General features: G+C 49.3%; 1 protein-coding gene across 4 annotated transcripts in view; it reads right to left on the bottom strand.

Annotated features, from left to right (window-relative positions):
• Positions 1–26081, bottom strand: part of TTC28 (tetratricopeptide repeat domain 28) — a 108758-nt gene that overhangs the window by 5775 nt on the left and 76902 nt on the right. For all 4 annotated transcript variants that reach the window (XM_041488391.1, XM_041488392.1, XM_041488393.1 and 1 more), the window contains 15 exons: positions 22685–24026; positions 21821–22344; positions 20148–20257; positions 19832–19961; positions 19214–19432; positions 17117–17282; positions 14336–14476; positions 10123–10267; positions 9066–9245; positions 7351–8071; positions 5563–5687; positions 4287–4518; positions 3825–3901; positions 839–968; positions 205–312 (listed from right to left, as the gene is read on the bottom strand). In XM_041488391.1, the coding sequence (XP_041344325.1) occupies positions 205–312; positions 839–968; positions 3825–3901; positions 4287–4518; positions 5563–5687; positions 7351–8071; positions 9066–9245; positions 10123–10267; positions 14336–14476; positions 17117–17282; positions 19214–19432; positions 19832–19961; positions 20148–20257; positions 21821–22344; positions 22685–24026 (4350 nt within the window). The remainder of the gene's footprint in view (positions 1–204; positions 313–838; positions 969–3824; positions 3902–4286; positions 4519–5562; positions 5688–7350; positions 8072–9065; positions 9246–10122; positions 10268–14335; positions 14477–17116; positions 17283–19213; positions 19433–19831; positions 19962–20147; positions 20258–21820; positions 22345–22684; positions 24027–26081) is intronic.

Below are 26081 nucleotides of genomic sequence, written 5' to 3'. Positions count from 1 at the left end.
CCAGCCACTGGACTTTATTTCCAGCTTCTGCTCAGACAAGTCTTTCCCATACAAAAATAACATTTACTCCAGTCTCTGTATCACATCTGGTCTATGTGACATGTGTGTGACCTCTGCAATGATGCAAGTGTGAGATTTCAGCAGAAGCCATTCTGATCAAATCATCAGATGACACAAGAGCAAAAACACACTGAGCGGCTTTACCAAAAAGTGCCAGCAAGGATTGTAGAGCAAAGTGCATGGTCCTCCTGGTAGCTTGTTTCCCAGTTTTCAGAATGACCTCCTCTTGGCCAACTTCACAAAGGTCAAAACCTGTAGTGGGACATGGAACAGAAGATTACAGCTCACAGAAAGACCCTCTGTCTCAAATAAGAGTAATGTCATTTATAAAACAGACAGAACAGAGAGGTGTGACAGCCTGCAGCACCCTCGGAAGGATGACTTCACCTCTCACGTGCAGTTTGTTGTCTGTTATTTTTTACTGTTTAGCACACCTTCTCCAGGTGTTGGGAGTTTTGTTGCACTGGACTGGGAGCACACACACTCATTAACAAGTCACTCCTGTCAAGACTTCTGTAGCTGAAAATTACTTGGAGTTGTCAGGAAATTATATACCAAAAACATCTCAGGGGACAATGTTCTACATGCCAAACAATTTACTATTAATTCCAGGTTTCCTCACAGAAATAGAGACGAAGAGCACAGACCTTGGATTTTGGCAAATGCAGGCTGGGCTGCAGGGGGCAGACAAACGTGAAGCTGTGAATCTTATCAGTGTTTCAAAGCCCCCACACCAGCAATGGGTTTAGAGAGACAACAGAAAGAAGTGTTTTCCTACCTAGAGCTGCCAGAAACTCATGACAGCCAGGCAGCCTCCAGAGCTGGACACTGATGGAGACCTGGATTGGTGCAGAGGGGAAATCTTGCTCCTTTTCTCCTGCTTGAAGTTGAACCAGGACTTGATGCAGCTGAAGACAGCAATACAGACATTAGCCATTCCTTACAAGTCACATCACTGCTTCTCTTACAGCCACAGATAAAGCAATGGCCCCTGCACGCCCTTTCCCTGAACACCCAGTTCAGCTGCTGCTCCTGAACAGAGCAGTGAGATGGGAAGGTCTGGGAAGAAGGACAGTTCAGGGACAGCAACATCAGACAGACTGGAACAGCAGTAAAGGCAGGGACAGAGCAGGGGTGAGGGCTGGGGGGTGGCCAGTGGAAACTGAGCAAGAAGGAAGCACAGCAGGAACATCTGTGAAGGGAAAGAAAAGGAAAGAGAAACTCTGGGGCTGCTCACAGAAATATACTAAAGCCCATTCCATGACTGAGCCATACTCCTTACACAAATCCTAAGAAACTCATTAACTGGGCAGAACAAGTCATATGAAACCATGGAAGACTTTCCTAACATCTCCATGGCCTCCAGGAAAGAAGTTTCCCAACTGTGCCCAAGGGACAGGAGTAGCAAGCTAGAGAGAAAATGTGTTTATGAAGATCTGACACAAATTAAGATGCCAGGATCCCGTGTAATTCACCAACACAGCCAGGGCAGCAAGGATGGAAAGCCATTAATCAGGGACCAGCTAACCTCAGGACCACCCATCTCTCACAACCCACAAAAGCTTACACAGGCCTTTTTCCACAGTAGCTGTGTGGAGCAAATCCCAGGCCTGAGAGCGGGTGCAGACACGGAGCAGCACAGGGCACGGGTGTGCAGTGACCCCAGCACTGCACCCTGCACAGCAGTGTCCCCCCGTGCACATCATACTCACCATTGCCACCACATTTTTAACAGCCTTCGGGCAGCAGGCAACAAGAAAGGAAAAGAGGAGAAAAGAACATGGGTTACTCTGTGCTACAAAGTGCCTGTGCTGAGGAACCTTGCAGGGACACATCCATGGGCGAGCCAGCACCCTGACTGCCAAGATGCTCTGTCCAGAGAAAGAAGGGAGCAATGGGAATGGCCTGAGCTGGGAATCCAACAGCATGGGAACAGGCAGCTGGAATCTGGGAGTGCCCAGCTCATGACAGCTCAGACACTTAGCAGGCAGACACTCAGGCCAACCCACACTCTGGCAGGAGGCTGAACATAAAACAGCCCTTCTCTTGTTTCCTCTGGGACGCAGCACTGGCGCTCAGTGCAGGCAGAAATCCCTAACTTTTCCTTGCACATGCAGCGTCTGAATTGCTGTCTTTTGTGGCTCCTGCCTTCACTTTTGCACTCAAAATAAGCATTTTCTATCCAGTGCAGCTGCTCAGGCTCCCACCTTGCTGCTTCACTAATGCCAAAAGCACTCACTCCCCTGTGATGCTGGTCACCCACTGAGGAAAACCAACCAGCAGCACCCAGTGACTGCAATGTCTGACCTCCTGCTGCTGTCTGGAAGAAAGTCTGCTTTCCTCTGGGACAGGCAGAGCCCCAGCTGCTCACACCATGAACTGCCAAGAGGCAGGAGAGGAAAACGCAATCACCACAATGGAGGGGAGAGCTGCTGAAAACCAACATGTAACAGGATAGACTGGTGCAAAAGGGAATTCTGCCAGGGGTCTGGGCCATGGAAGAAAACTTGCAATATCCCTGCCAGTGTTTACTCTGTGGGGCAGTGAGGAAAGGGTGAGTGTGTCTTTTGTTACTTGTCTACAGCCAGCTGAATGTTTTTCCTTGGGTAATTTAATTATCTGAGGCAGGGCAGCAATCATGAAGCCACCTCATTAGCACTCTAAGGCATTCTGAGCATGGGAATGTTGTCCTGTCCTCCTAACACCCCTCAGACCTGGCTTCCCTTGGGTGAGCATGAGGAAGATAACCCTGAAGTTAACCACACACATCTCAGGCACTGAGGAGAGCCAAGGCAAGAGGCAAAACACCACCAAGGGCATTGGAAACATCTCAAACTCTGCTGCAGATCCTAACAGGAACCCTTTCCTTGGAGCACACTCATCCCAGTGGGCTACCAGAGCTGCTCAGCAGGTGACAGAGAGGCTGGGGCTCTTCTCTGGCTTTTTCTGCAGACTCCATGTGACTGAAGGAAGGGCAGCCTGACACCACATGGAACAATCCCCCACCACAGTATTGCCTGGAATGTTTCTGCACAGGGAAAAGGGAAAGACAGTGAGATACAGGCCCATTCCCTGTGTGAGTGTGTCCATGTACTAAAGCAGGCAAATGCTGAAGAGAAACCTCATTAGAGGAGCACTCAGGACAGTAAGAACCATGGAATGGAAAGCAGCCAGGCTGGTGGCCCAGAGAAAGGTCAGGTTAGGCTAGGCATGCTCAGAGACAGGAGAGGGAAGAGTGTGAAGGAGGCTGAGGGGAGGGAGAAGTCCCATCACCACAGGTAGGTAGCACTGCCCTTCTCCTAAAGACCAGAAATCCTTTCCCTGGAGCTGTGAGCACACACAGGAGCAGCACAGGCTCAGGGAGTTCTCTGACAGACCTTGCATTGTCCAAAATCAACCACACCTTGGGACTTGAGTGAATAGAGTGGGCAATGAGCAGCCAACGTGGGCCTAGGCAGGATGGCCAAACAGCAATTAGAGGTCTGTTACTCAATTCCCCCACACTGCTGTAGGGATCATGCTTTCACCTGTCACTGAACAGGGAGTCCCAGGGCCATGCAGCCCAGTAACCCACTTGCATATTTTCCTTCTGGACACACACGTTCATTCACACAAACAGGCAAGTTTAGAATTTCAACCCTCAAGTGTCCTAGCAAGCTCTGGGTTGATAAACCAGGGCATCAACCATTCTGCATATTTCTGAATTTACTGACCTGGGAAGAGCCATTTGGAACTTGGTACTGGAGGAAAACCTCCCAACTCACCCTGTTGATAAGCTGCTCTCCTGTTTCTGAAGCTGTGATAAGTTTACAAAGTGCCTGAAGTGCAGGGTTAGGCAAACCTGAAAAACATCAGCAGAAACATCTGTATCTGTTTCTTGACTGCAAGAAATGCAACAAGCCTCAACAAAGCACACACTTGGCTAATTGCTAAAACCTCTCCCCAACATCACTGGACAGCTCTGGAAGCAGCAGCAATTTCCAGAAAGCAAAAGATCTTCCCACTTTGCATCTGATGACAGGTTTCCTGACTGAGAGCTGGGAGAGAGGAACAGTCACATCGACCCAGCAGCAAACGATTCTCATCTGTGGCAACATTTTCAGTTAACATTTACTTTTAGAACTTCTTCCCAGTCCAATACATTGATTTCATTGATATAAAACATCCCTTTTTCACATGTTGACATCACAGAAAGGTGTGAAAGGCTGATGTGTGCCTCCTCTCACCTAGGAGGGACTGGATGGTGGTGCTGCACTGCTGCAGCCGGTCCCCAGGGTCCGAGGTTGGGAAGAACACTGCTGCTGGGAGGCCACTGGCTGGTGGGTCCAGCCGAAATCCCACTGCTGTGAGGAGTGCCTGCCAGCCTGGAATGCCACCAACTTTATTCTCCACACTCTGCTGGGAGGTGTACATGGAGTTGTGCTGCCCGTTCTGGATTCGCTGCAATGATTTCTCCACCTGGGGGGAAATGACACAGCTTATTGTACAAGATGCTGTTACTGACTGCCTCTTTTTACACAGAGAAGGGACTGGAACAGCAGGCAGGAGACAGCAAATCCAAGATTGATCCTGGCCTGTCTCACACAAGAGGGCATTAGTGCCTTGGAAAGAAAAGCTCCAGTAACTCAGCTTTCACAGCTGCAACATCACAGTGATGAGTGTCAATATTCTCTGGGACACTGGGAACAATAATGCCACAAGAAATGAAGTAACAGTTTGTTTGGGATAGTTTCCTGTAAGCCTGGCAGCTGCATTTCTCCCTAAAGATGATTCACCTTGGGGTTCCAGACTGCTTCTTACCAGACAAAGAGCCTGCAGCTACACAGCACACAGGAAAGAGCGATGAGTGTCCACAAACCCCAGCAATTGGGAAGACCAGCAATATTCACAGGTTTCCATCATTCTATGGGTACTTCACACTCCTGTGAGACCACAGATGATGCATTGGGAAGAAAAGTATTAGAAGTCATGAGTGATCATTCCAGCCACCTGGCAGTTGGCTCCAGTCCCGCTGTTCCCCAGGACAGACTGGTGGCACAGATGGGGACAGAAGGGTCTCTTATCTTCCAAACACAGAGACAGCAGTGACTGTGCTCTGTGTTTCCATGACTGCCATGTTCGTAGCTATTTCCCTGTATAAACAATTAATCCCAATGCTTACCCCTTAAGCAGAAACCCAATTCAACAGCTAATGCAAACCAGATGGGTCTGGGGAGGATTCTGTCACAATACAATCTAGGATTTTGCTTACTTTGCCTCTTTTTGCACTGAACACTTCCTTAGGTGTCCAAGTCTTTCCACACTGATCTAGAGTTTTGCAAGAGGATACATCATAGCAGGGGAGGGGGGATGAAGGTGTATATATATATTTTTTCAAGTGGGAGTGGCTGCACATCAGGGAGTGCCTGCTGTTCCACTCATGGCTCTGCTCATGCCCTCAGGTGAGGGTGTCTCAGGACTAGATGGGCTGTGGTAGCTGTGACAGCCCTTCCTTTCCCTTACCAGATGAAGGAGGACACGCAGAGCATCCCGGGCCCTTTCAGGGTGCTGCAGGATCTCAGTCAGGGCCTGTCCTACCAGTGAAGAAGGGCTGTTCAGCTTCATATCACTCCCAATAAGCATGAAGCCTGCAGGATTCAGAATGAGAGACAGTCAACCTCCTGTTGTTATGGAAAATGTTCAAACCAGACACAGATGCCCTCTGCCCTCAGACCAGTGAATGATGGTTCACTGTACCCTGCACAGGGACATTCTTTTCCCAGAGCTGCTGCCCACTCCCCGCCCAGTCATGCAGACTGAATGAACTTCCAGAAAGTTTCTAGATACTTCTTACTGTCCCCTGCTATTAAATCAATAGCATCTTCCTGTTCAAGCAAGCAGAAAACCACTGGATTGCAGCTAAACTTGTCCAGGCATGCTCCAGGTCTCCTCTGCAGCCACAGAAATCAACACATGCCAACAGTGGTCCTAAAACAGAACGCTGAACATGGGAAGTTTTTGCTGTTCTGGTCAGAAACCTGTCCTGGCTCAAGCCCCACTCACTGCCAGACTCCCCAAATGCCAGCACAAGGAGTTTCCCTTCTCATTCATGCAGTGAGGATGCAGCTGCTCCTGGCTCTGTGCTCTGTCCAAAACTCAGTGCCAAGGGTCAGCAGTAAAGTCAGGGACTGTGTGGGATGAACTTGCACAGTGCCATGGAAGGGGCAGTACGCAGACAGCCTGAGCAGCTGAAAGCCTCTGCTTGCTGGCAATGCCAAGCACTGTGTCCACACTCTTTCTTTTCTAACTAGGAAGTGGTCACTTTTGGGGCCTTTTAGAGCTCTTCTGAGACAGAAAAATCTTGCAAGGAAAATAAAATCCCACCTGAACTCAGCTCACAGCTGGTACTACCTGAACCACATCCTAATGCTGGACTCAACGTGCCTGAAATCACTGTCAGCCTGACTCATTTTAACCAGCTCCCGCTCCTCCAGCCATATGCAGCTCACACCAGAGCCATATTCACCACAGTTTCCTGAGCTAAATAACATGCTTCTGCTGCCTGTGCAAAAATCAATTTGGGGAATGCCTGCAGCTTTCAAAATCCAGGCCTCATGCCAGGAAGAGAAATTAGGTTATCTGTACATATTCCTGTCACAGCACTGCTGAACTCCAAGATTTTGTCATTCCAAATCTCAAAGTACAGACCTAATTGAGAGGGAGCAAGCACCAGCACTGCACAAGGAGCTGACACTGCTGAGACATGCCCCATGGAAGCAAGAGAAAACCTTTTTTCTCTTTCTCCTAAAAGGACCAAAGGAGTAAGTCCTACAAGGTTTATGTCAAAAAATCACAACTACTTGCTGCTGCTGCTTCCAGCAGCACTTCTCCTGCCTCCTGCTGAAGTGTCACTATATTTTCCATTAAAAAGCCTATATGTGTGTTCCAGCTGACTCCATCCCAAGGACACAGGAAGCGTGAGCCTGGAGATTTCAAACATACAGAATGAGTTGTTGTACTGCACTTTATTTCTTTCCAGTCATGAAATACACTTCACCTCACAACTGCTTCTAATTATACCCAGTCCATACCCACCTACTGTGCCCAGTGAAATGCTTATGAGTCCTGTGACACTGACATTCAGCCACACTCAGCTGAATCAGAGTCTGAGACACAGGGACTGAATTCCAGGAAAGCACAAGGCACACACTGCTCCCAATTACCTGCCAGCACTGCTCCTTGCTCAGCTCACATAGTTTGCCAGCTCCCTAGAAACCCCATCTGATTTGTCCAGAAGAAGACTCTTCCTACCTGCCCAGTTGGCTGGATGGGAGAACTGCTTGCTGCTCTGCACGGTTTTCATTGCCTCTCCCAGGGCCGCGCTGGCTTTCATCCCGTTTAAGAGAGAGGAGTAGAAGGCGTGCACAAACATTTTGGAAGCAGCCACAGGAATGGGCCAGAGTGACACAAGGACACATTGAGCCCCAGCAGCCAGGAATGCTCTTGTCAAGCCAATGACTCCATCAGAAGTGACTTTGCTGTTGGACTCTTGGTAAGAGCCAAGAACCACCAGCTTGACAGGAAGCCGCAGATCCAGCACGTCAGCCGCTGTAAGCAGGAACTCCTGGAGAGGAGGGCAGTCCGAGATGCTCTCCACATCACTGGCATCATCCTGCATCCTAAGAGATTCTGGGATTGTGTAGGGGTTCCCAAAGGAGCTCTTGCTGCTGGCTGGGTTGCTGTCAGTGTTGGGTGTCAGGACCAAAGCAGCCAATTTCCAGGAGACGTGGGTTGCAAAATGGACACATTCTGCCTGAGTCAGGGCACTCATGACTCTCTCTTTTGTTGATGAGCTGCCGACTAAGGGCTGGCAGCCAAGTAACTCAGATACCATATATGCTTCCTCTTCTGCAGAGGGCATAGGTCCCCACAGCCACCTGTCCATAACTGCTGAAGGGAGCTTGGGATTTCCTATCACAGCTGCCATTGAGGTAGAACTGGAGTAAGCAGGAGTATTCTTCCTCACATGGGACTACAGACAGAAAGAGAAAGAGAAAATGGGGTTCAAAGATCTCATTTTTACGGTGCTGGAAATAAAATATCCTGTCCCTTTGGCTCTAAACATAAGTCTGGTTGTCATAATTACAGGAAGACTGCATTTCTTTAGTTTCTTCTGTTTAACTATTCCAAGGAACACCTCTATTTGAGTGTGGTCAAGACTTCTATCCCCAGATCCCAGATACAGCCCAGGTCCCTTTGAGGGTTGCAGCAGAGCTAAAAACATAAAGAAGGTTCCAGGTTCTCACATTCCTGGAACACCACCTGCAATCACTAAGTGGTTCCTCATACCTGCATTTCCAAGACCAGTGTCAGCACTGCCAGCAGCAGGTGCTGCAGGCAGCTGATGCTGAATGGAATAGCAGTAATGCTGACAAGGTTCAGACCCTTCTGCTGCTCCACTGACTGTGCTTAACCCAGGGCAAACCAAGATGTGCCACAAAACACTGCCCAGCAAGAGCAAATGTGATTTGGTGCATTCTCCCAGGGAGTTGGGCATTAGAAATGCTTCTGCAGGATTCACCTGTGGGATTTGTTTTCCCTCACAGCTTTGGTGTCCTGAGACATCAGTGGTTTTCCCCACTCAGAATGCTAAAATGGAGGTGAACATACCAGCAATGTGACAGGACAGTCAGCATGGCAAGGAAGCTCAGCACAGATCACAGACACCTACATCTCTGTAGTCTGCCATGTAGTTCCACACCCAGCACAAGCAATCCTTCAGAGGAGGATATCCAAATGATCCAAACCCCTTTTCCTTCCTGGCACACCTGGGGCTGTGATTGCGTGCTGCAGGAACTACATCAGAGCCTACTTCAGAGCTGTGGTGCTCAGCATGCTCCTCAGACCCAGGGTGGCCTGTTTGTGCTTTCTGTTCTTGTGTCTGGCACAGCAGGACAGAGCTGCTGCTTTGTGAGCATGTACCAACACCTGCACCCACAGAAGAGGCTTCATAAGCAGTATCAGACCTTGGAGCTGGGATTCAGTGACTGGATGGATGGCACTGCAATGAGGCTGAAGCGCTCGTAGAGGTACTCATTGGAGGAACTGCCCTTCAGGAGAGCAAAGGGAATGAGGTACAGTTCTCCCTCCAGAACCAGGACCAGCTGACGGTGGCGGCCAACAGGCCCACTGGAATGCATCAAACCCTGGAAAGAAAGAAGAGAGAATTCGTTTGGCCCTTTCACTGCACCGTGTCTGTATTTCCCAAGCATCAGGCTCTGCTCTGACCCCATGTCAGTTTGGAAACACCCACATCAGAGCCACGCTCTGTGTGACAGAGCAGCACGTCCTGTGCAGCTGCCCACCTGTGCCCAGCCAGTCCCAGGGGACAAGTGAGCACTGAGGGCACTGACCTGTCTGCTCTGGGTCATCACCCTGGCCTCAGCCCACGTGGGGCCCAGCCTCACCCTGCTTCTGCAGCTCCTTCTGCTCCAGCATGGAATCTTGGCTAACCCAAACCACCTACGCCTTGTCCTTATCCTTTGTCAGAGAATATTCTTTCTGATATTGAATTTCTAAAAAGCCATTTCCTCTGAAGAGTGAACCATCTACAGACAGATCTGTCCATGGTCTGCACTTCCAGACACTTGACATCATCATCAACCCAGACTCACCAAAACATCTAACCAGGAACCATCTTATAGATGGAAGTGAAGGAGAGAGATTAGTCAATAGGGAACATGCAGCTGGGCACAAAATGTGACAACTGCTCCTGGTCCCATGGAACTGTGGAAATTTATTCATCTAGTGTATCATAAAAACAATTAGTTTTCACTCCAGGAAGGAGTAACTTCAAAGCACTGCAATTTGCTCCAGCTTAAACACTGGCAGCCCACAAAAAAAAAAAAAAAAAAAAAAAAAAAAAAAAGTATGCAGGACTAGAATCTTGTCTCTAGATGGTTGCTAAGACCCCCTTCCAACCCAGATTGTTCTGTGAAAACACCACACTTCAGAAACCAGCCCCAAGCTGTCTGTTCTTGCTTTCCCACACTGAGAGGATTTGGTGTCTGTGCAAAGCCTTACTCCTTCCATGGGTCCTATCAGTAAGTCGTAGAGAGCACGGAGTGGGGGTTTGGTGAAAGAAGTCTGCTTCCTTGGAAGTGATGATGTTCCATCCTTAACAGGAGACATGGTACTGCTGAACAGGCTGGTCATGCTCTGACAGCTCCTGTGGGCAAAAGCCAAGGGAGAGGTTAGCTGCAGGAAGCGGAGCTGCCCTGTGGCTGCCCTGACTTCTGACAGTGACCCTGTCACCCAGGGGACCCTGCTCTGTAAGATGCTTCATGGGAGGGCTTTAGTCTCCCATTCAGCTTCACACCTCAGTGAGCAGTGACACTAATGGCAGGATGAATCAGCTGCAGACAGCACATGACATTGCTGTGGAGTTTCTCTCCACACTCCAGTGCCTGGAGTGCTGTTCCCAGCTGCTCCTGCACACCTATGGGGAGCAGCTGTGTGCAGGCAGGCATGAGACCCACTGACAACTGACCACAGCCACAGGAGGATTTGCACTTGGGTTGTGCACCAACTGACCTAGTGATACCAGAGGAAATGTGACAACAGGCCAACCACGAGACAGCAAGATTCTACACTTCTACCACTGCTGAGCAACACCTGGTGCCCATTTCTGATATTCCCACAGAACTCTGCACTCCTGGCATCAGCAGCCACAAGTGTCTGCCCTGCTGAGGAAATGAAGTTGTCCCATTCTGGGCTCACTAGTCCAGCAGCTGTGCTCCCAGAAATGTTATCCTTGGCTTGGGACCATTTTACGTGGAAAGGGTAACTTTCCAAAACATTTTAGCAGGTGGACCTCAAAGGAAAGGTAGGGAGGCCTGGGACACACCCCAGCCATTTCTGATACATACCAACTCACAGACTCAGAAATTGCATTTTCCCCCCTTTGTCTCCTCAGCTGTTGCAACCAGCCTTCTGACCCAGCTCACATCATGCCTAAAACCTATAATTCTCTGAAGAAAAAAACGCTCTTTACCACCCACAAGGAATTACCATCTTATGGGCTCATAGGAATAACCTCAGAATGCCAACAAAAGCCTGGTGTCTGACTGTCCATGCTCTACAACCCAGAGATTCCAGTGGCAGTATGAGTATGCTGCTCCTGCTGCTGCTTAGAGCTGCTGGAAACTCGTCTGGGCGATCTGTACAACAGGGGATCAGCACAGGCTTGGTGCTGTTTGCTCCCCTCACACCCATCTGCCTCACTTCACTGCAGCACCTGCCTGCAGGGTTCAGCTTTATGAAGCACAGATTTTAACATCAGATCAGGAAAGAAAATTTGTGCAGGGATATTCAGTGGTCTCCAGGACCTTGTGCCCTGATCCTCCCTGGTCAGGCAGGATTGTTGCCATCAGGCAGCACTTGCCAGCCCCACAGCCCATGTTCAGCCATTGTTACACACTCATTTACTGCAGGGAATAGGGGCTTCATTACTTCAATCAGCAAAGCCCTCCTGCATCTTGGGTTTCCCAGACAAGCAGCTCTAGATTTATTTCCTCATCACTCAGATTGCTTTTTATGAGAACCAAACCAAGGAAGCACCATAAATCTCTCACTTCTCCTGCCTCTGTGTGTGTGTGTACACAAAGAGTGAGCAAATCCACAGGGGAGGATGAACAGATCTCTTGTGGCAAGTGGGGCTGACCAGGAGCCCTGGCCAGCCCATCTTTTCCTCCCAAAGAAGCCAACAAAAGGCTCCAGGTGCACTGATGATTTCCACCTTGCTCTTGCAATGCAGAGGATCCCCTGATGTCTGAACAGTGAAATCTTTCATTTGGAAGCCTCTGCTCAGACTCTGCAGTGCTGCTGATTTATAACCCTTTGTACAGGCAGCCTAGCCTGCAGCAAGCAGAGAAACAGCACAAACAGCCAGGGCTCAGCTCTGCTCCCTGCCTTTGTCTTGGGGATGCAGGAACAAAGCAAAGCCTCAGAGAACAGGGTCAGACTGACCTGGCTGACCAGCAGCCTCACAGGTGCTGGCTCTGCCTGCTGGGGATGAGTGGCTGGGCCCAGGCAGAAGGAGGGGTTCATCCCAGAACCAGCACAGAGCTGCTCCTGCCTTAGCACTAATTAGGATTTTGGACAAGTAAAATACTGCCCATGGCCAAGCACAGCCATTGGGAGGGCTGGGATTCAGGCTGGTGCTGCAGGGGTCTGGCAGCCTTGGGAAGCTGGATACCCACCAAGCCTTCCTCAAAGAGACTCTTCCTAAAGATGCAACCCTAAATCCACATTCAGGGCCTTGACACACACACACTGTACAAAGCTTCAGTAAGCTCCAGAAAGCAGCCAAATCTGAGCTCCCTGAGGATCATTTCAAGGATCCACAAGTATCTCCAGAACTTGGCAGTGGTTGCAAAAAACCCACAGCCCACCCAGAACTCTCTGCCAGGGTGGTCTGCATGTCAGCAGCTGCAGCACTGCATCCTGGATGGCAGAGAACCACCAAAGAAGGGACTCCCCAGCCACTGCTGTCCCTTCTGCCTGGGCTGCCCCCATCCCTCTGCTCTGGAGAGGGTCAGCTGTATGGTTCTCCAGGGCAAGTTGTCAGCCCTGAGGCAGTAATAGGCTCCAATGATCCTATTGGAGCCTATTATCAGCCATGCTGATAATCTGGAGAGGGTCAGCTGTATGGTTCTCCAGGGCAAGTTGTCAGCCCTGAGGGCAGTAATAGGCTCCAATGATCCTGATCAGCTTGCCCTACCTAAGGAGCAGAGGAAATAGAAGCTGCAAGAAGACAGGAACCACTGTGGCTATCCTGTGGTTGTACCAGTGGCATCCTCAGCTCAAGCAGCCATTGCCCAGTCCTGAGATCCCCACAGTGTTCCTTCAGTGCTTTCTCCTCCGCCAAAGTCCATTTCCTCTCAGAAGTTCTCTAAGAGAGCTGCCAACCCTCCTTTTCTAAGCAGAATTGAGAAAAAAACATCCAACTGTTCTCTGCTTAAAAGCACCTACCCTGAATTCAGGGCTCAGCAAGCCAGCTGCAAACAGATGTGGCAGTGTCAGCTCCATCCCCTGGTCCCCCTCCACAGGCAAAAGGAGAGGGGCAGGCAGGGAGGCTATTTAGCAGTGTCTCTATTTTTTCACCTCAGTGCTCATTGCAAGAACATCACAGACACAGCTACTTCTAATGCTTCCCCTGCTTCTCTCCTGAGAGTGCTTTCAGTTAAATACCCAGGATGCCCCATTCCTGGGCTGCTCCTAAGAGCTGCAAATTACTTACTTGACAAGACACCTGAGCCTAAGCTCCTAGGTCTGGCTGCAAAGTAATGCATGTGGCTCCTGTGAAGCAGAAAGACAGATGTGGCATGGTTGGCCACTGCAGTGTTCCTGAAGATTAGCATTCCCTGGAACAGAATCACATCCTACTTCCTCCTATAATCAGAAGGACAATCTCCTCTCTTTCTAAGCCTGATAAACTAGCAAAACATCTCAGCAATTCTGGGGATCTGCCTGTGTGATCCAAAACTAGCAAGTACTCATAGTCCTTCATCAGTGCAGCAGCTTGAACAGATATGCTGATGGATTCTGAAAAGAAAACCAGGCCAGTTGCTGGTGCCAGCAGGCAGCTCCCAGGTCCGTGGGGATGCTGTAACAGTTCACAAGCTCCAATGGTGGCTCACAACACTCCAGGCTGATCACATTTTCTTTTCCAGCTGAGAAAGGCCTAGGGTATCCTGTGCTCATAAACCACAATCAAGCACAGATCCAGTCAGAAATCCTGGGTTGCATCACGCAGCCACACTGGAAAAATTCTGTCCTCAATTTTCTTTCCAAATGGTTGCCCTAAGCCCTAATCAGCACAGTGATGTGAAAGGCTGAGAACAAGTTGTAAGAGGCAGAAAATGAGTGGAGACTTGCAGCTAGGACAATCCTGTAACTCTGGAAAAGCAGCATATTCCCACCTAATTGGTACAACACTTGAGATCAACAAAAACATGTATTTCTGTAACAAGTGTGCAGGAGAGAGCTCCAAGCTCTGCATCTCACATACAGCAGGGACAAAACAATTGCTTGGAGTCTCAAAATCAGCACTTGGCCAGGAGAAGAACAAATTCAGAACAGCTGTTCCTCTGGACACTCATCAGTTACAACAGGGACCAGTCCTTGCTGGCTCTCCCCTCGAGCACTGGCTGCACCTAAACTTGCAGTTTAGAGAGAAGCCCATCACCAAGAAATCTCCTGCTTGCTGACCCCTGCAGCAGTGCTGCATTCTCACCTGTTCAATAGGTTGTTCCTGCTGACCATCCTCAGGAAGCCAGTTGGATCAGTCATTGAGTTCAGCTTGTTATTCATCTCCTCAAACTGCTGGTCCATGATATCCCCAGCTTCACTCTCTGTCTCGCTGCTAGCACAGGCTCTGGGGGGAATCAGTGAGATGAAGGGTCACTGGTGCGAGAAGGAGCAACAGCTTGATGACAAATGCTTGGCCAGTCTGAGCAAAAATGTTTTTCAAACAGAAGCTCAACCTTTTGTCAGGCATATAAGACAATACCAGCCCCAGTTCCTCCTCTCCTGGGATTCCTCAAGGTTTAGTGAGTGGCACACGCAGGGGGGAGGGCAGGACCCTTTCTGTGCACTGCAGGCAGAGATTTCTAAAGCTGCAGCACAACACTGAAAAGCTGAGTCTGCAGGAAACACCAACTCAACCCTTATCTGCCTAAGAACACGTGTGAGCACATCCTTTCCAAATCTCCACAGTTAACTTCAAGCTCCACATACTTCCTTCACGTAGCAGAGGGAGCTGTGCTGCCACTCCGGTTATACAAAGAGGGAAAGCACAGAACAATTTACTCTATCAATGCCCCAAGTACAGCAGCAATACTGAGAAACAGCCCAACAATTCTAAATTCCCAGTCTCCTGACACCAATATCTAAATTTTCTCAGCACAGCTGGGGTGCTCATGGTGGGCTGGGTTGGGCTCAGTGAGCATTTTGCATGTGAATCATTCTCTCTCTATTTTGTACACTTTTTTTGTTAATGCTGTTGCTGTTACTGTTTGTTTCCTTGTCTCATTGCTGTTTCCACTAAATTGTTCTTATCTCAACCCACCATCTTCACCTTTTGTGCCTCCAATTCTCTTCCCCAGCCACCAGGAGGGAGAGAGGGGGAGGGAGGAAGGAAGCAGTACTGGGGTTTGGAGAATCTCAGTGGGAGAACTAAACTGGGGAGTACCATTCCTAAACCACAACAATGGCACATCACAAACCTTGGATTTTTTACACTTAAGATAAACCTAGGATGCTACCTGATGAAGCTTCCTTGCATCTCATTTCTGCTACTTTTTGGGTTTCTGACAGCTTGAAGCCTCTCCTCAAGGGCATGTTTCCCAATAAAGAGCACAGGAATTAAATGAACACACAACCTGTACTTGTGCAGGCAACCAGCTGTATCTCTGCTGCTGTATGGATCATGAATCTCTTGTGAGTGAATTTCCTGGTCAATGTGATTTACAGCCTGATAAGTCCTGACAAAAGTCAATCACTTCATGAACATTGAAATGGGGACAGCTGAACCACAGACGGGGGATTAAAAAAAACCAACATAAGGGAAAAAATGAAGAAGGAAAGTTTGTCAACAGCTTCTCCCTGCACATTTTTCCTCCAGTTGAGGCATGCTCAGCTCTGAGTCCTGGCACAGTTTGGAGTAACACTCACAGCTCCTTAAAGAGGCAAAAATCTTGAGTTCATGAACCCAAGAGAGCGGGTCACATGCTCTCCCTAAAGAGAGCGGAGTCTGTTCTGACACAAGTTCAAGCAGATTTTAAAATCCCTTACACTTTTTTTTTTTTTTGCAAGAATGTTACTTTGAGGATTAATTAGACCAGCTGAAAAGAACCCTTTCTAGCAGAACCTGAAGGCTGCAGTGTGGAACTGAACATGCTGTGCATCCCCTCCCCTCCAGAAAGTGTGAAGACATGCTCTGGAGACTCAGCAGTACCTCTGACCCTGCTCACAGGCTGTGGACACATAAACTCTTCAACCTGAACCACAGAGCACTCCAGCAAGCCAGGGACTGAGCAGTCAAGCTCCTTCACATGTGCTGTGCACATGCATGCCCTGCTGCTGGGCAGAGCCTGGGGCTGGGACTGAGGCTGGCAGCTTCTACTGGGGCCCTGGAGAGCAGTGGAATCAGCAGGGCTGAGGGGAAGCACTTGAAGCACACTGGGAAAGAGGTTTCAAGTAGAAAGTGATGCTCACCCACGTGGAACAGCCAAGATTTGTTTGCTTGATCCCCTGCATGTGATTTTGACATGGCAAAACAACGTCTGCCTATGGTTGTACTACACTGGTCCAAAATCTTGGAGACAAGCATTAAACCCAGAATCCTTAACCAAAAATCTACCCCTACCACTACCACAAAGAGAGGAAGAAGCTGACATCCCAGCAAATTAAAAACTCATCCCAGAACCTGAAGACTGAAGGACTGCCCTTGCCAGGAGGTGAATCTGTGGTGACAAACAGTTAATGAAACTAAAAACTGTATCTGCAAAACTGCTGCATGAGGCCCAACTGCAGATTTCAGTTATGGATCTCGTGTATCTGCATGTCTGCAGGGTAAGACTCAACAATCAACATGTGGGTTCTAAATTATTCACTCAGCTATAGCCACAAGCCACATTGGGGGGAGGATGGTTAGAATTCCTATGGTATTTGCAGTTTTTCAAAGCAGTTGAAAGAGAATTAATTACACTGGAAACTGTAAGTAGGATGAAATCTGTCCATATGCAGTCAGACATGGCACCTGCCCCCTCATCCAGTCTACAAATTCACCACACAGCCTGTGGGTTTGGATCTTATTTGCATGTGCATAGAGTTGTTTGGCAGGAAAATAATCATGGTTACAAAAACAAAGCCTTTTTTTTGTTTTGTTACTGCACTGAAAATTTGCCCCTTCTGTGACTCTCAGTTCTCAGACTTCTCAGCCAATTAGCTCATCCTAAAATGTTATAAATTCACGTGGGAGAGCAGGATGTTAGACCCCCTGACCTCAACTTACCTGGTGTAGTAGGAATCCACCCCCAGAGCCTCCCTCACGCTGGAGATGTGCTGCTCCAGTGCTGAGTTTGTCAGTGTCTGCAGGGCCACGCTGTTGGCTTCATGGAAGTCCCCAGCATTTTCTGTCAGGCTGTCACCCAGATAATACTCATGGAATTTCAGAATTCCTGCAAGAAACCAGAATCAGGAGGTTATTTCTGCAGGGCTACAACAGGGTTGCCAGCAGCTGTCTAAGAAGGTGGCACAGCCCCAAGCATTTGGCATTTCCAGCAAAACTGGGGCAAAGTGTTCTATGCCAGGTCTCCACTGAACTTCTCCAGCATTTCCAGCCTTGTTTTTAAAATCTGGGTTTGTACTTTGCAGATAATGGCTCAAAGGCACAAAGGCAGAGCAGAGCTTTTATGAGATGCTCAGAATGCCTTTGCTATTGCAGCACTCATATAAATTATAAACCAGATCTTCCATACAAGCCCCTACTAGAGTAATTCACATTTCAATTGATGCACATGAAAAATACCTATTAATAGCCTCTGAGCAAATTAACTGAACACACAAGGCTGAACAAGAGTTGTTACTACAGCAGAACCTCCTCACATCACACACAGTGGTTTCACTCTATAAAAGGAAAGAAGATGGATTAAAGCACAGTGAATTATTAAAAGATAGCATTTCACAATGGGTAAACCAGATAAAGGCCATTTCCTGTTTTGCTGAGAATTCCACTGCTACTGCAGATAAAACCTTCCTGCTTTCAGACTGGTCTATTCTTCCTGAGATAATTAATTCTGCAGCCTGTGATCAACAGTAAAAGGCTGCTCTGGATGCCTTAGCAGCAGCATCAATTATTACACACAGTCAGAGAAGAGCAGAGGAACAAAGAATAAAGCAACTCCTGCAGCAACAGCAGCAAACACAGCAACAGCCAAAAGGTTCTGAGGGCTCCACTTCAGTGGGACAATGAGGACCCTGGGCAGCCACTGAAGCTGCTCCCTCTGTCAGTGAACAAGAACAGGTCACCATGGCTGGACCAGAGTCACTACTGAAGGGTTCCCAGCAAAGTTTCCTGAGCAAAACACCACAGCCTGTGTACCTTTCCCATCACCTGATAGTAGTTTCAAAGAGGCAGTCACAAACCATGGACTCACACACTGCTTTTCTCCAAGACTCACTCTGGGCAAAGAGGAGACTGATTATGATGCCCAGCGGCAAATCTTACACTTGATCCATATAATTTTGATAAGCTCAGCCTAATAGTGATACTATAGAATTATTGGCATTTTATTGTGCAAACTACAGCCCTGAAGAGCCAATTAGTGACTGGATACACAGAGGACAATCCCACCTTCACTCACACATTGAAAATGCTCCCAGAAAGTGTCTCTTCCAACCACTGTCATCCCATCTACATCAGGCATGTGTGAGTGCTTCCTTCCCTTTCTGAAGCATTTTTCATGCAATCTAAATAGTGCTTTTTATCTCTCTAGCTTTGTCATGATGAAGGGCTGCAATTATTAAATTATATCCAGAAAGAACTTGTTAAAATTTACAGTCATCACTTTATTAGATAATGAGTAACAGCTGTCTGCAAAAAGCAATCCTCTTCAAATTAATCCTCCTTGCTCCTCTGTGATAAGTGTTTCCACATTCATGTGAGGATCAGGCAGTTCAATGGCATATCAGGAAGTGAGGATGCCCTTCTGTTTTCTGCAATCCACTTCAGTGAATAAACGTCAAAAGCTTTTGGAAGAATAAAGCACAGAACTATAATTAAAGTAGGGGTTCTTATGCATAGAAGATTCTCATAGAGCCAACATACTTGGAATTTCATTACTCTTCTGTTCTGCCCTGTGGGAAATATATACAGATTGGAGGTTGAAAAATGAAAATATTAAACATGTGAAACATTTCCATCTCCAGGTGAACATCAAAGTCCTGAATAAGCACTTCTGAGTCATTACTGCTGTGGCTATGCCATAGCTTTTAGTCCATTCAGCTTTAAGGTACTAGATGGAAATCACTCCCTCCTACATTCACTCTGGTCCCAAATTCATTCCTATTCTCCCAGCTCCCAGGATTTTGTGTTCAAAAAGGAGCTCACCTGCCCCAGGAGCCAGCAGCCAGCTGTACAGATAACCTGCAGCCAGTGAGTAGTAGAGAACAAGTCCCCTCTGGCCATTCACAGTCTCCAGGACCTGGTCAAGGGTCACAGGAGAGTAGGGATCTGAGTCCTGCTGCCCAGTCTGACGTTCCACAAGCAGGTCAGCAAAAGCTCTCGTTCGTCCTCTCTCTGCTACTGCCAGTGCCTCATCATGGTGACCTGAAAAGACAAAGCCATCTCTCACATCTGACACAAGAGTGGTCTGCAGTGCCATGTTCATGGAACAGGGACAGTTGCTATCCCAATCCCAACCTGGGGAAGCAGTGCCACCTATTCCCAAAAGAGCAGTCTCTGCACTGGAACAGTCGCACAGAATATATTTGCTGCAGGCAACAACACAACGAACCACAGAAAGGCAAAACAATGGAGGAAGCAAGGAAGAAGAACCAAAGGCACCCCAAACTCAAAGACAGACACCCATATTGCTGTCCTATACAGAAATGCTGTGCTGGACAGCTGTGGAGCAAAGGACATACCAGGAACTGCCATCCCACAAGTGCAGCTGAACTCCTGGCATGAGCCTGGAGCTCAGCCTCAGCATCTGGAGGCATCTCTTACCCAGACTGACAAGAACTCGCTGCAGGGCCTGATAGGAGGATGTCTGCAGGTCGAAGAGTGACAGCTTGTAATCCGTGCTCAGCTGCACCTCGTGGCGGATGGTTTCAAACAGCGCGGAGGCGCGGTACAGCTGGGAGGGAAAACAGCCACAGTCACTTCCTCATGGACACTACACAGCACTGCCTGGGAAAGCAGGGTGAGCCAGGGCCAGCATCCATCCCCTCAGGCTGGGGAGCTCTGCCTCACACCCTCCCTGGGACACACCAGACACTTTCTTCCCTGAGAGCAGAACCACGCGGGGCAGCCCATGGTGTACCTGGTGCTGGGACTCCTCCAGGTTCCCACTCGCCCAGAGGGAGAGGCCAAGGCCGTGACGGATTTTTGCTTCATCTTCTCTGCGACCCAGCTGCTCTGCCAGCCTCAGTCCTGAAAAGGAGTCAGAGTGAGAAAGTGCCAGAGGGGAGAAGGGCTGTGGCCTCAGCACCAGGGCGTTCCTGAGCAGGCAGAGACAGCTGTGGAGCTGCCAGCACTGGGACAGAAAGCAGGGCAGCACCAGTGGTGGGTGGTGAGCAGGGCAGGGACAGCACCAGGATGACCAGTGGGGCAGTACCAGTGCTGGGCAGCTGCTGCCCCTCACATCAGCACCAGCGTGAGAGGTGACAGACACTTCCATGGACTGAGCTCTCCCTAAGTGAGATTAAGGCACCCTGAGACACACTCAGTAAGCCCCTATCAGAAAGTTCAACTTTTAAACCCTAAAAGCCACATAGACAAGCAAAATCACACTGAGCTGTCAAACACTGCCAGAAAAGACACCTCTTGCCACATTCCTGGCTTGCTTCCCATCAGCTCTCCCCGGCCCTCTGGCAGGCTCTGCATGGTTTATGTGCTGAGCCAGAGCACAGGGCAGGGGCCTGGCCTGAACAACCTGGAGCTCACTTCACTTCCAGCAGCACATTCTGTGCTGTCCCCGTTTCCACACACTCCAAACCTCTGCCTTGGTGGCCCCTGCTGACAACAGGGACACATCCTCTGAGGCACCTTGGGTTTTCCCCAGCCTGGGGAGCAGGGCCCTGGATGTCACCACGCAGCTCAGCAGCAGCTAGCATTCCCAGGCTATGCAGGAATTCTGCAGCACACCAGGAGAAGGAGCTGTGTTTCATTTCTCCCCTTCCAACAACATACTGGAATCCTGCCAAGGTCAGTTTCATGAAAACCAAACTAACTGATGTAATACATCCTTCGGCCTCCAGCTTCATACACTCCAGCTACATTGCTCATCTGCTGCATCAGAGTGCACAGTTTGATCAGCTGCTGCCTGCATGCTGCACCCCCTTGCAGCAGCACAGCTCCCAGGCCAGCACTGACCCAGCGCTCAGCAGTGGCAGACAGCTCCTGGACACCTCATGCTGAATTTCCCTCACCCCTCTATCAAACAGCACTTGTTTTCACTCAGACTTTAGGGGAACTCACCCACTTTGTCTCACTCCTAGGTGAACATGTAAGAAGAGCCAGGTGGCTACCAGCAAGGCATAAATCTCTCCTAACAGACCTCTCAGGATCAGAGAGATTCATCATATTCCTCTGTCATTTCCCCACAGCTAGATCCTGGTATGCAATGCCATTTAGAGAGAAGGTTTACACCTTCAGGCACAAATGAGCTTTACAAAGAGACTCTGCTAGGTACAGTGTCAATTCATGCTCTGAGGTACCTAAGATGCCCTGAGGAAGGCACAGATCATGCTTTTCTAGAGGACACCCAGAAGGCTCCACCTGAGATGGCACACTGGCTGTAACGCCTCCACAGACAGCTACTCACACAGATGCTCAGCAGTAGCAGTGGATGTCTGCAAGAGCTCCTGCATCAAAGGCCACTGTCAAACACATCCTCTTTGAGCCACGTTTGCAGTACCTCACGTCTCCCTGTCTTCAGGTCTCCCTTCCACCCTTCTGACCCTACACGCTCTGTTGCGTAACTCAGCCTCTCACCTTCCTGCAGGTACATCACAGCCTGAGAGTAGTTCTGTAAAGCATGATGAGTCCTCCCCAGGCTGCTGTAAGACACGGTTTTGGCTACAAGGTCGTTCATTTGCGCCGCAATGCTGAGGTGCTGCTCCTGATAAACCACCGCCCTCTCGTAGGTGCCCAGGGACTCGTAGGTGAGGCCCAGGTTGCCGTAGGCCCGGCCCTGCCCGGCGGGGTTGTTGGTCTCCTCGGCGATCTGCAGGTCCAGCTGGTGGTACTGCAGGGCAGTCTCGTACTCGCCCATCTGCTGGTAGACCCCGCCCAGGCCGCAGGCAGCGTCGCTCTCCAGGGCTCGGTCCTTCATCTCCCGGGCGATGTTCAGCTGCCGCTCCAGGCACGAGATGGCTTGCTCGTAGTTGCCCAGCTGGCTGTGCAGGCTTCCCAGCTCCCCGTAAGCCTGGGCTTTGTTAAATGCCTCCCCCAGCTCGTGTGCCACTACAAGCCTCTTCTCAAAGCACACCAGAGCCTGCTGTAAACTTCCCATAGCCCTACAAGGGAAGAAAACAGCAGTGTTTATTTTGCCGGTATTTCCTTGAGAGAAGGTGTTTTGCCATTTCCCCTGGAGGCCAGCTCAAACCTTCCAGTCAGAGGCTTTCCCCCAGCAGACATCCCCAGCACTTTTGAATCAACCTCCTCCTCTGGGCAGCGACATCAGCTTCGTAATTTGAGCTGTCAGCAGAGTCCTCAGCATCCACAGGACTGTAACTCACTCCTGTGTCACATCACCGTGTGTGTGTGCCGAGGCCCTCAAACACACCCCATCAGTACCACACTGCATCGACTGTACTTGTACTTCACTGACATCAGAACACACGTGCAGCTCCTTACCTGTGCCCACTGCCCAGGCCTCGGTAGGCCTTTGCCTGATCTTGCATACGGTTCAAGCTTTGAGCCACAGACAGGTACTGTTCGTAATACTTTATAGCTTCCTCAAAATCTCCCAGAGCCTCATAACAATCTCCCAGGTTCCCATACGCTCGGCCCCGATCTAATACGGATTCATTCCCACTGAGCTGCTGCAGCATGGCCAGCTGCTGCTCAAAGTAGCCAATCGCTTCCTCCATGACATTCATGTTCATCTTGGTAATGCCCATGTTACCGTAGACCTGGGCTTCGATGCTGGGGTCCTTCAACTTCTGCCCCAGCTCCAGCTGTTCTTCATAGCACTTGAAGGCCATGGTGTACTTCCCAAGTGACATATACACTGCAGCAAGGTGACCGTGTGCTCTGCATTCACCCGACATATCCCCCAGCTCCTGGTACACCTCCAGCTCCTGCGTGTGGTAACCTAAAGCCTTGTCACACTTCTGTACCATCCTGTATGCAGAGCCCAGGGCTGCATAGGCATTGGCTTCCAGTCTCCTGTCTTTAACGTGATGGGCTAAGCTCAACTGCTGCTCATAAAATTTTATTGCACCATGTACATCTTTTTTACAGACAAAAATATCCCCCAAGTTCCCCAGAGCTCGGAATTTGGCCTGGGAATTGTTCAGAGACTGTGCCAGGGACAACAGGTACTTTTGACACTCCTCTGCTTTGCTGAAGTCCATCAAGGCTTTGAAGGCCAGGCCCAGGTTGCAATAGGCTTTGGCTTGGCTCAGCTTGTCATGAAGATCCTTTGCTAAAGCAAGATCCTGCTCGTAGTACTTAACAGCCTCCTCGTAGTTCCCAAGGCAATAATGGGCATAGCCAAGGTTGTGGCAAACTTTCCCCTCGCCTTCCATGTCCTGCAGCTCTGGGGACAAGCGCAGGTACTGCTCATAGTACGGGGCCGCCTGCACGAACTCTCCTCGCGTGCAGTGGAAGTTGCCCAAATTGCTGAGGGCTCGCGCTTCGCTCTGGATGTCCCGCAGCTCCCGGGCAATGTTGAGATGATTTTGGTAATGCTGCAGAGCGCGGTCGTGGGCACCCAGCGCCTGATAAGCAACAGCCAAGTTGCCGTGTGTGGATGCCTGAGAAGCACGGTCGTTGACTTCCATGGAGATCTGCAGCTCCTGCCGGTGGTACTTGACAGCCTGGTCGTACATGCCCAGGGCGTTGTAGGCGTTGCCCATGTTGCCGTAGGCCCGGCCCTGGGCCGCGTAATCGCTCAGCTCCTGCGCTATGGACAGGTGTGTCTTGTGCAGCCGCAGCGCGGTGTCGTAGTCACCTTTCATCTGGTGAATGATTCCTGGAAAACAACAGAAACCAGCTCAACAAACGCAGTGCCCTGTACTAAACCTCTGCAGCACCCTGCACACCAGGATTGCCTGCAGCCCGGCCCCTTCCCTGGCTCTTCACAGCCCTTCTGAACAAACTGCCTCCTTGCTTCTAACAGGGAAAGCCCAGGGAAGGTTTAGGTTTCATGTTATACAAAAGCACCCATTCACCACAACAACCAGACACAGTCTGGCCCTATAAAATTGCTGTTTATTTCCAGAAGCGATACCTGGTAGCTCCAGAGCTCAGACTCAACACACTGAGTGAGACAGCACTTGCAGATGCTTTTCAATTTCAGTGGAATCATCTTGCATTTGTTATGAGACATGGGAACAGGAGCTCTGAGACTGCTGATGATACCACCTACACTTCAATTAAACTCTGTGCTAATGATGCCTGTGGCTACTTTGAAAACACCTGTAAACAAGCCTGGAGGTTTGGGAGCCACTGAAGGAGGCCCTGCAAATGTTTTTTGACATTAATTGCAAAAGCTTCAAGAGAAAAGTATCTGGCATCTTTGGGCACATGACGAGCACATGAAAAGAGATACAGAAGTTCTCTTGGAGCTGCAAAGAGGCAACACCAAGAGACTTTAAACTGTGTTCTATTAATAATGTGAAGTGTCTTCTCCTCATCATAGTGGGAAACCTTAAAAGCTGCAGAGGCTGCAAAGTCTGGTCTCCACATGGAGCCTGAGTGTTTAGAAATACCAGATGCTTTGCAAAGGTTGAGAACCTGAGACTTCTGGTTAAACTCCACATCTTGTGAAAGGCTGACAGCTTGTGCTTCATCCTCAGTCCATCACCTCCTGCTCACCTCGTCCCAGAGCGCAGAGTATCTCCCTGCAGAACACTGCAGCAGCTGGGCTCTGTTACAGTCCCTGTCTGCCCTGCTTAACACTGGATCACACACTTAAGGGTGCTTTCCATCTGCATCAGGGAAATGCAACAGAAAATGTCTGTTGCTTCAGCAGGGAGGCCAACTCTAACATTCTGGCCTAGAAACACACATTTAGATACATTTTTTTGCCTGTCAGCATGGTTATTTTGATGAGGTTTTGTTTTGCATGTGGATTAGATGAAAGAGACAATTAAAACTTGACTTTTTGAGTACTGGATGCATTTTAAACAATAATAGATTGTCTCAACAAGAACTGCATGTTCCCTTTCTCCAGTATAACTGACAGAGAAGACAAAAAATACAGCCAAATAACAGCTGAAACGTGAGACCCCGCGCTCAGACGCTAGGAGAACTATTCTAACACAAAGTGTGGAGTGGCTGAGTCAGCATACCAACTGAAAGTTATATTTAGGCTATAATCCAACACTGAAAAACATTCTCTGCTGCACCAGTCTATCCATCTCTCACATCTCTGCGTCTCCCCAGGACTGCAGCCACAGGGTCCCCAAGACAAGGTCCCACACTGGAGAAGAGCTGGGGAATGTAGTTTGTGCTTTGCTGCTCATGCAAGGCCTCCTGTCCCAGCCCTCCTGCCTGCTGGGTGCTGTCACATTAACAGAAACCTTGTTCAGCCTCACTGCTCTCTCATGCTAAGCTGCCCACAAGCATTTTTGCATCACAAACCTATTCTGCCCCACAGATCTGCCTCAATTTGTGTAAAGGAGGAGATTTGCAACACTAATTAAAAAGCTGTGACTGCTTTGTTTTCTGCAGTTCCCCTTATCTTCTTCATTCAGCTCCTGAAGACTCAGCTACTAAGAGAAATTAAGTAATTCATCAAGCTCTTTTCAATTACCTGCTGTTGATAACATCAGAGTACAATTAGCATCTACAAATGAACCAAGTGCCAACTGCCAAGCAGAAACAGGAGCTGATTTACAGCGTGGGGCAGCCTGCAAGGGCTGGGATTCAGGGGCTGCCAACAAACACTTATTTTGATATCCCAGCACCAGCCCAGCTTTGCTGCTCCCAGCCAACTGAGAACACATCCCAAATAACAGCTGGAACACTGGCAGCACAACTGCCACAGCCATGGCAGAGATGGAAATGCATCCTTGGTCGCTGC

This window comes from Pyrgilauda ruficollis, unplaced genomic scaffold, assembly GCF_017590135.1.
Source record: "Pyrgilauda ruficollis isolate IOZ18807 unplaced genomic scaffold, ASM1759013v1 scaffold9, whole genome shotgun sequence".
NCBI lineage: Eukaryota > Metazoa > Chordata > Aves > Passeriformes > Passeridae > Pyrgilauda > Pyrgilauda ruficollis.
The sequence above is the reverse complement of the archived record's forward strand: the minus strand, read 5'-3'. Positions and strand labels throughout refer to the sequence as shown.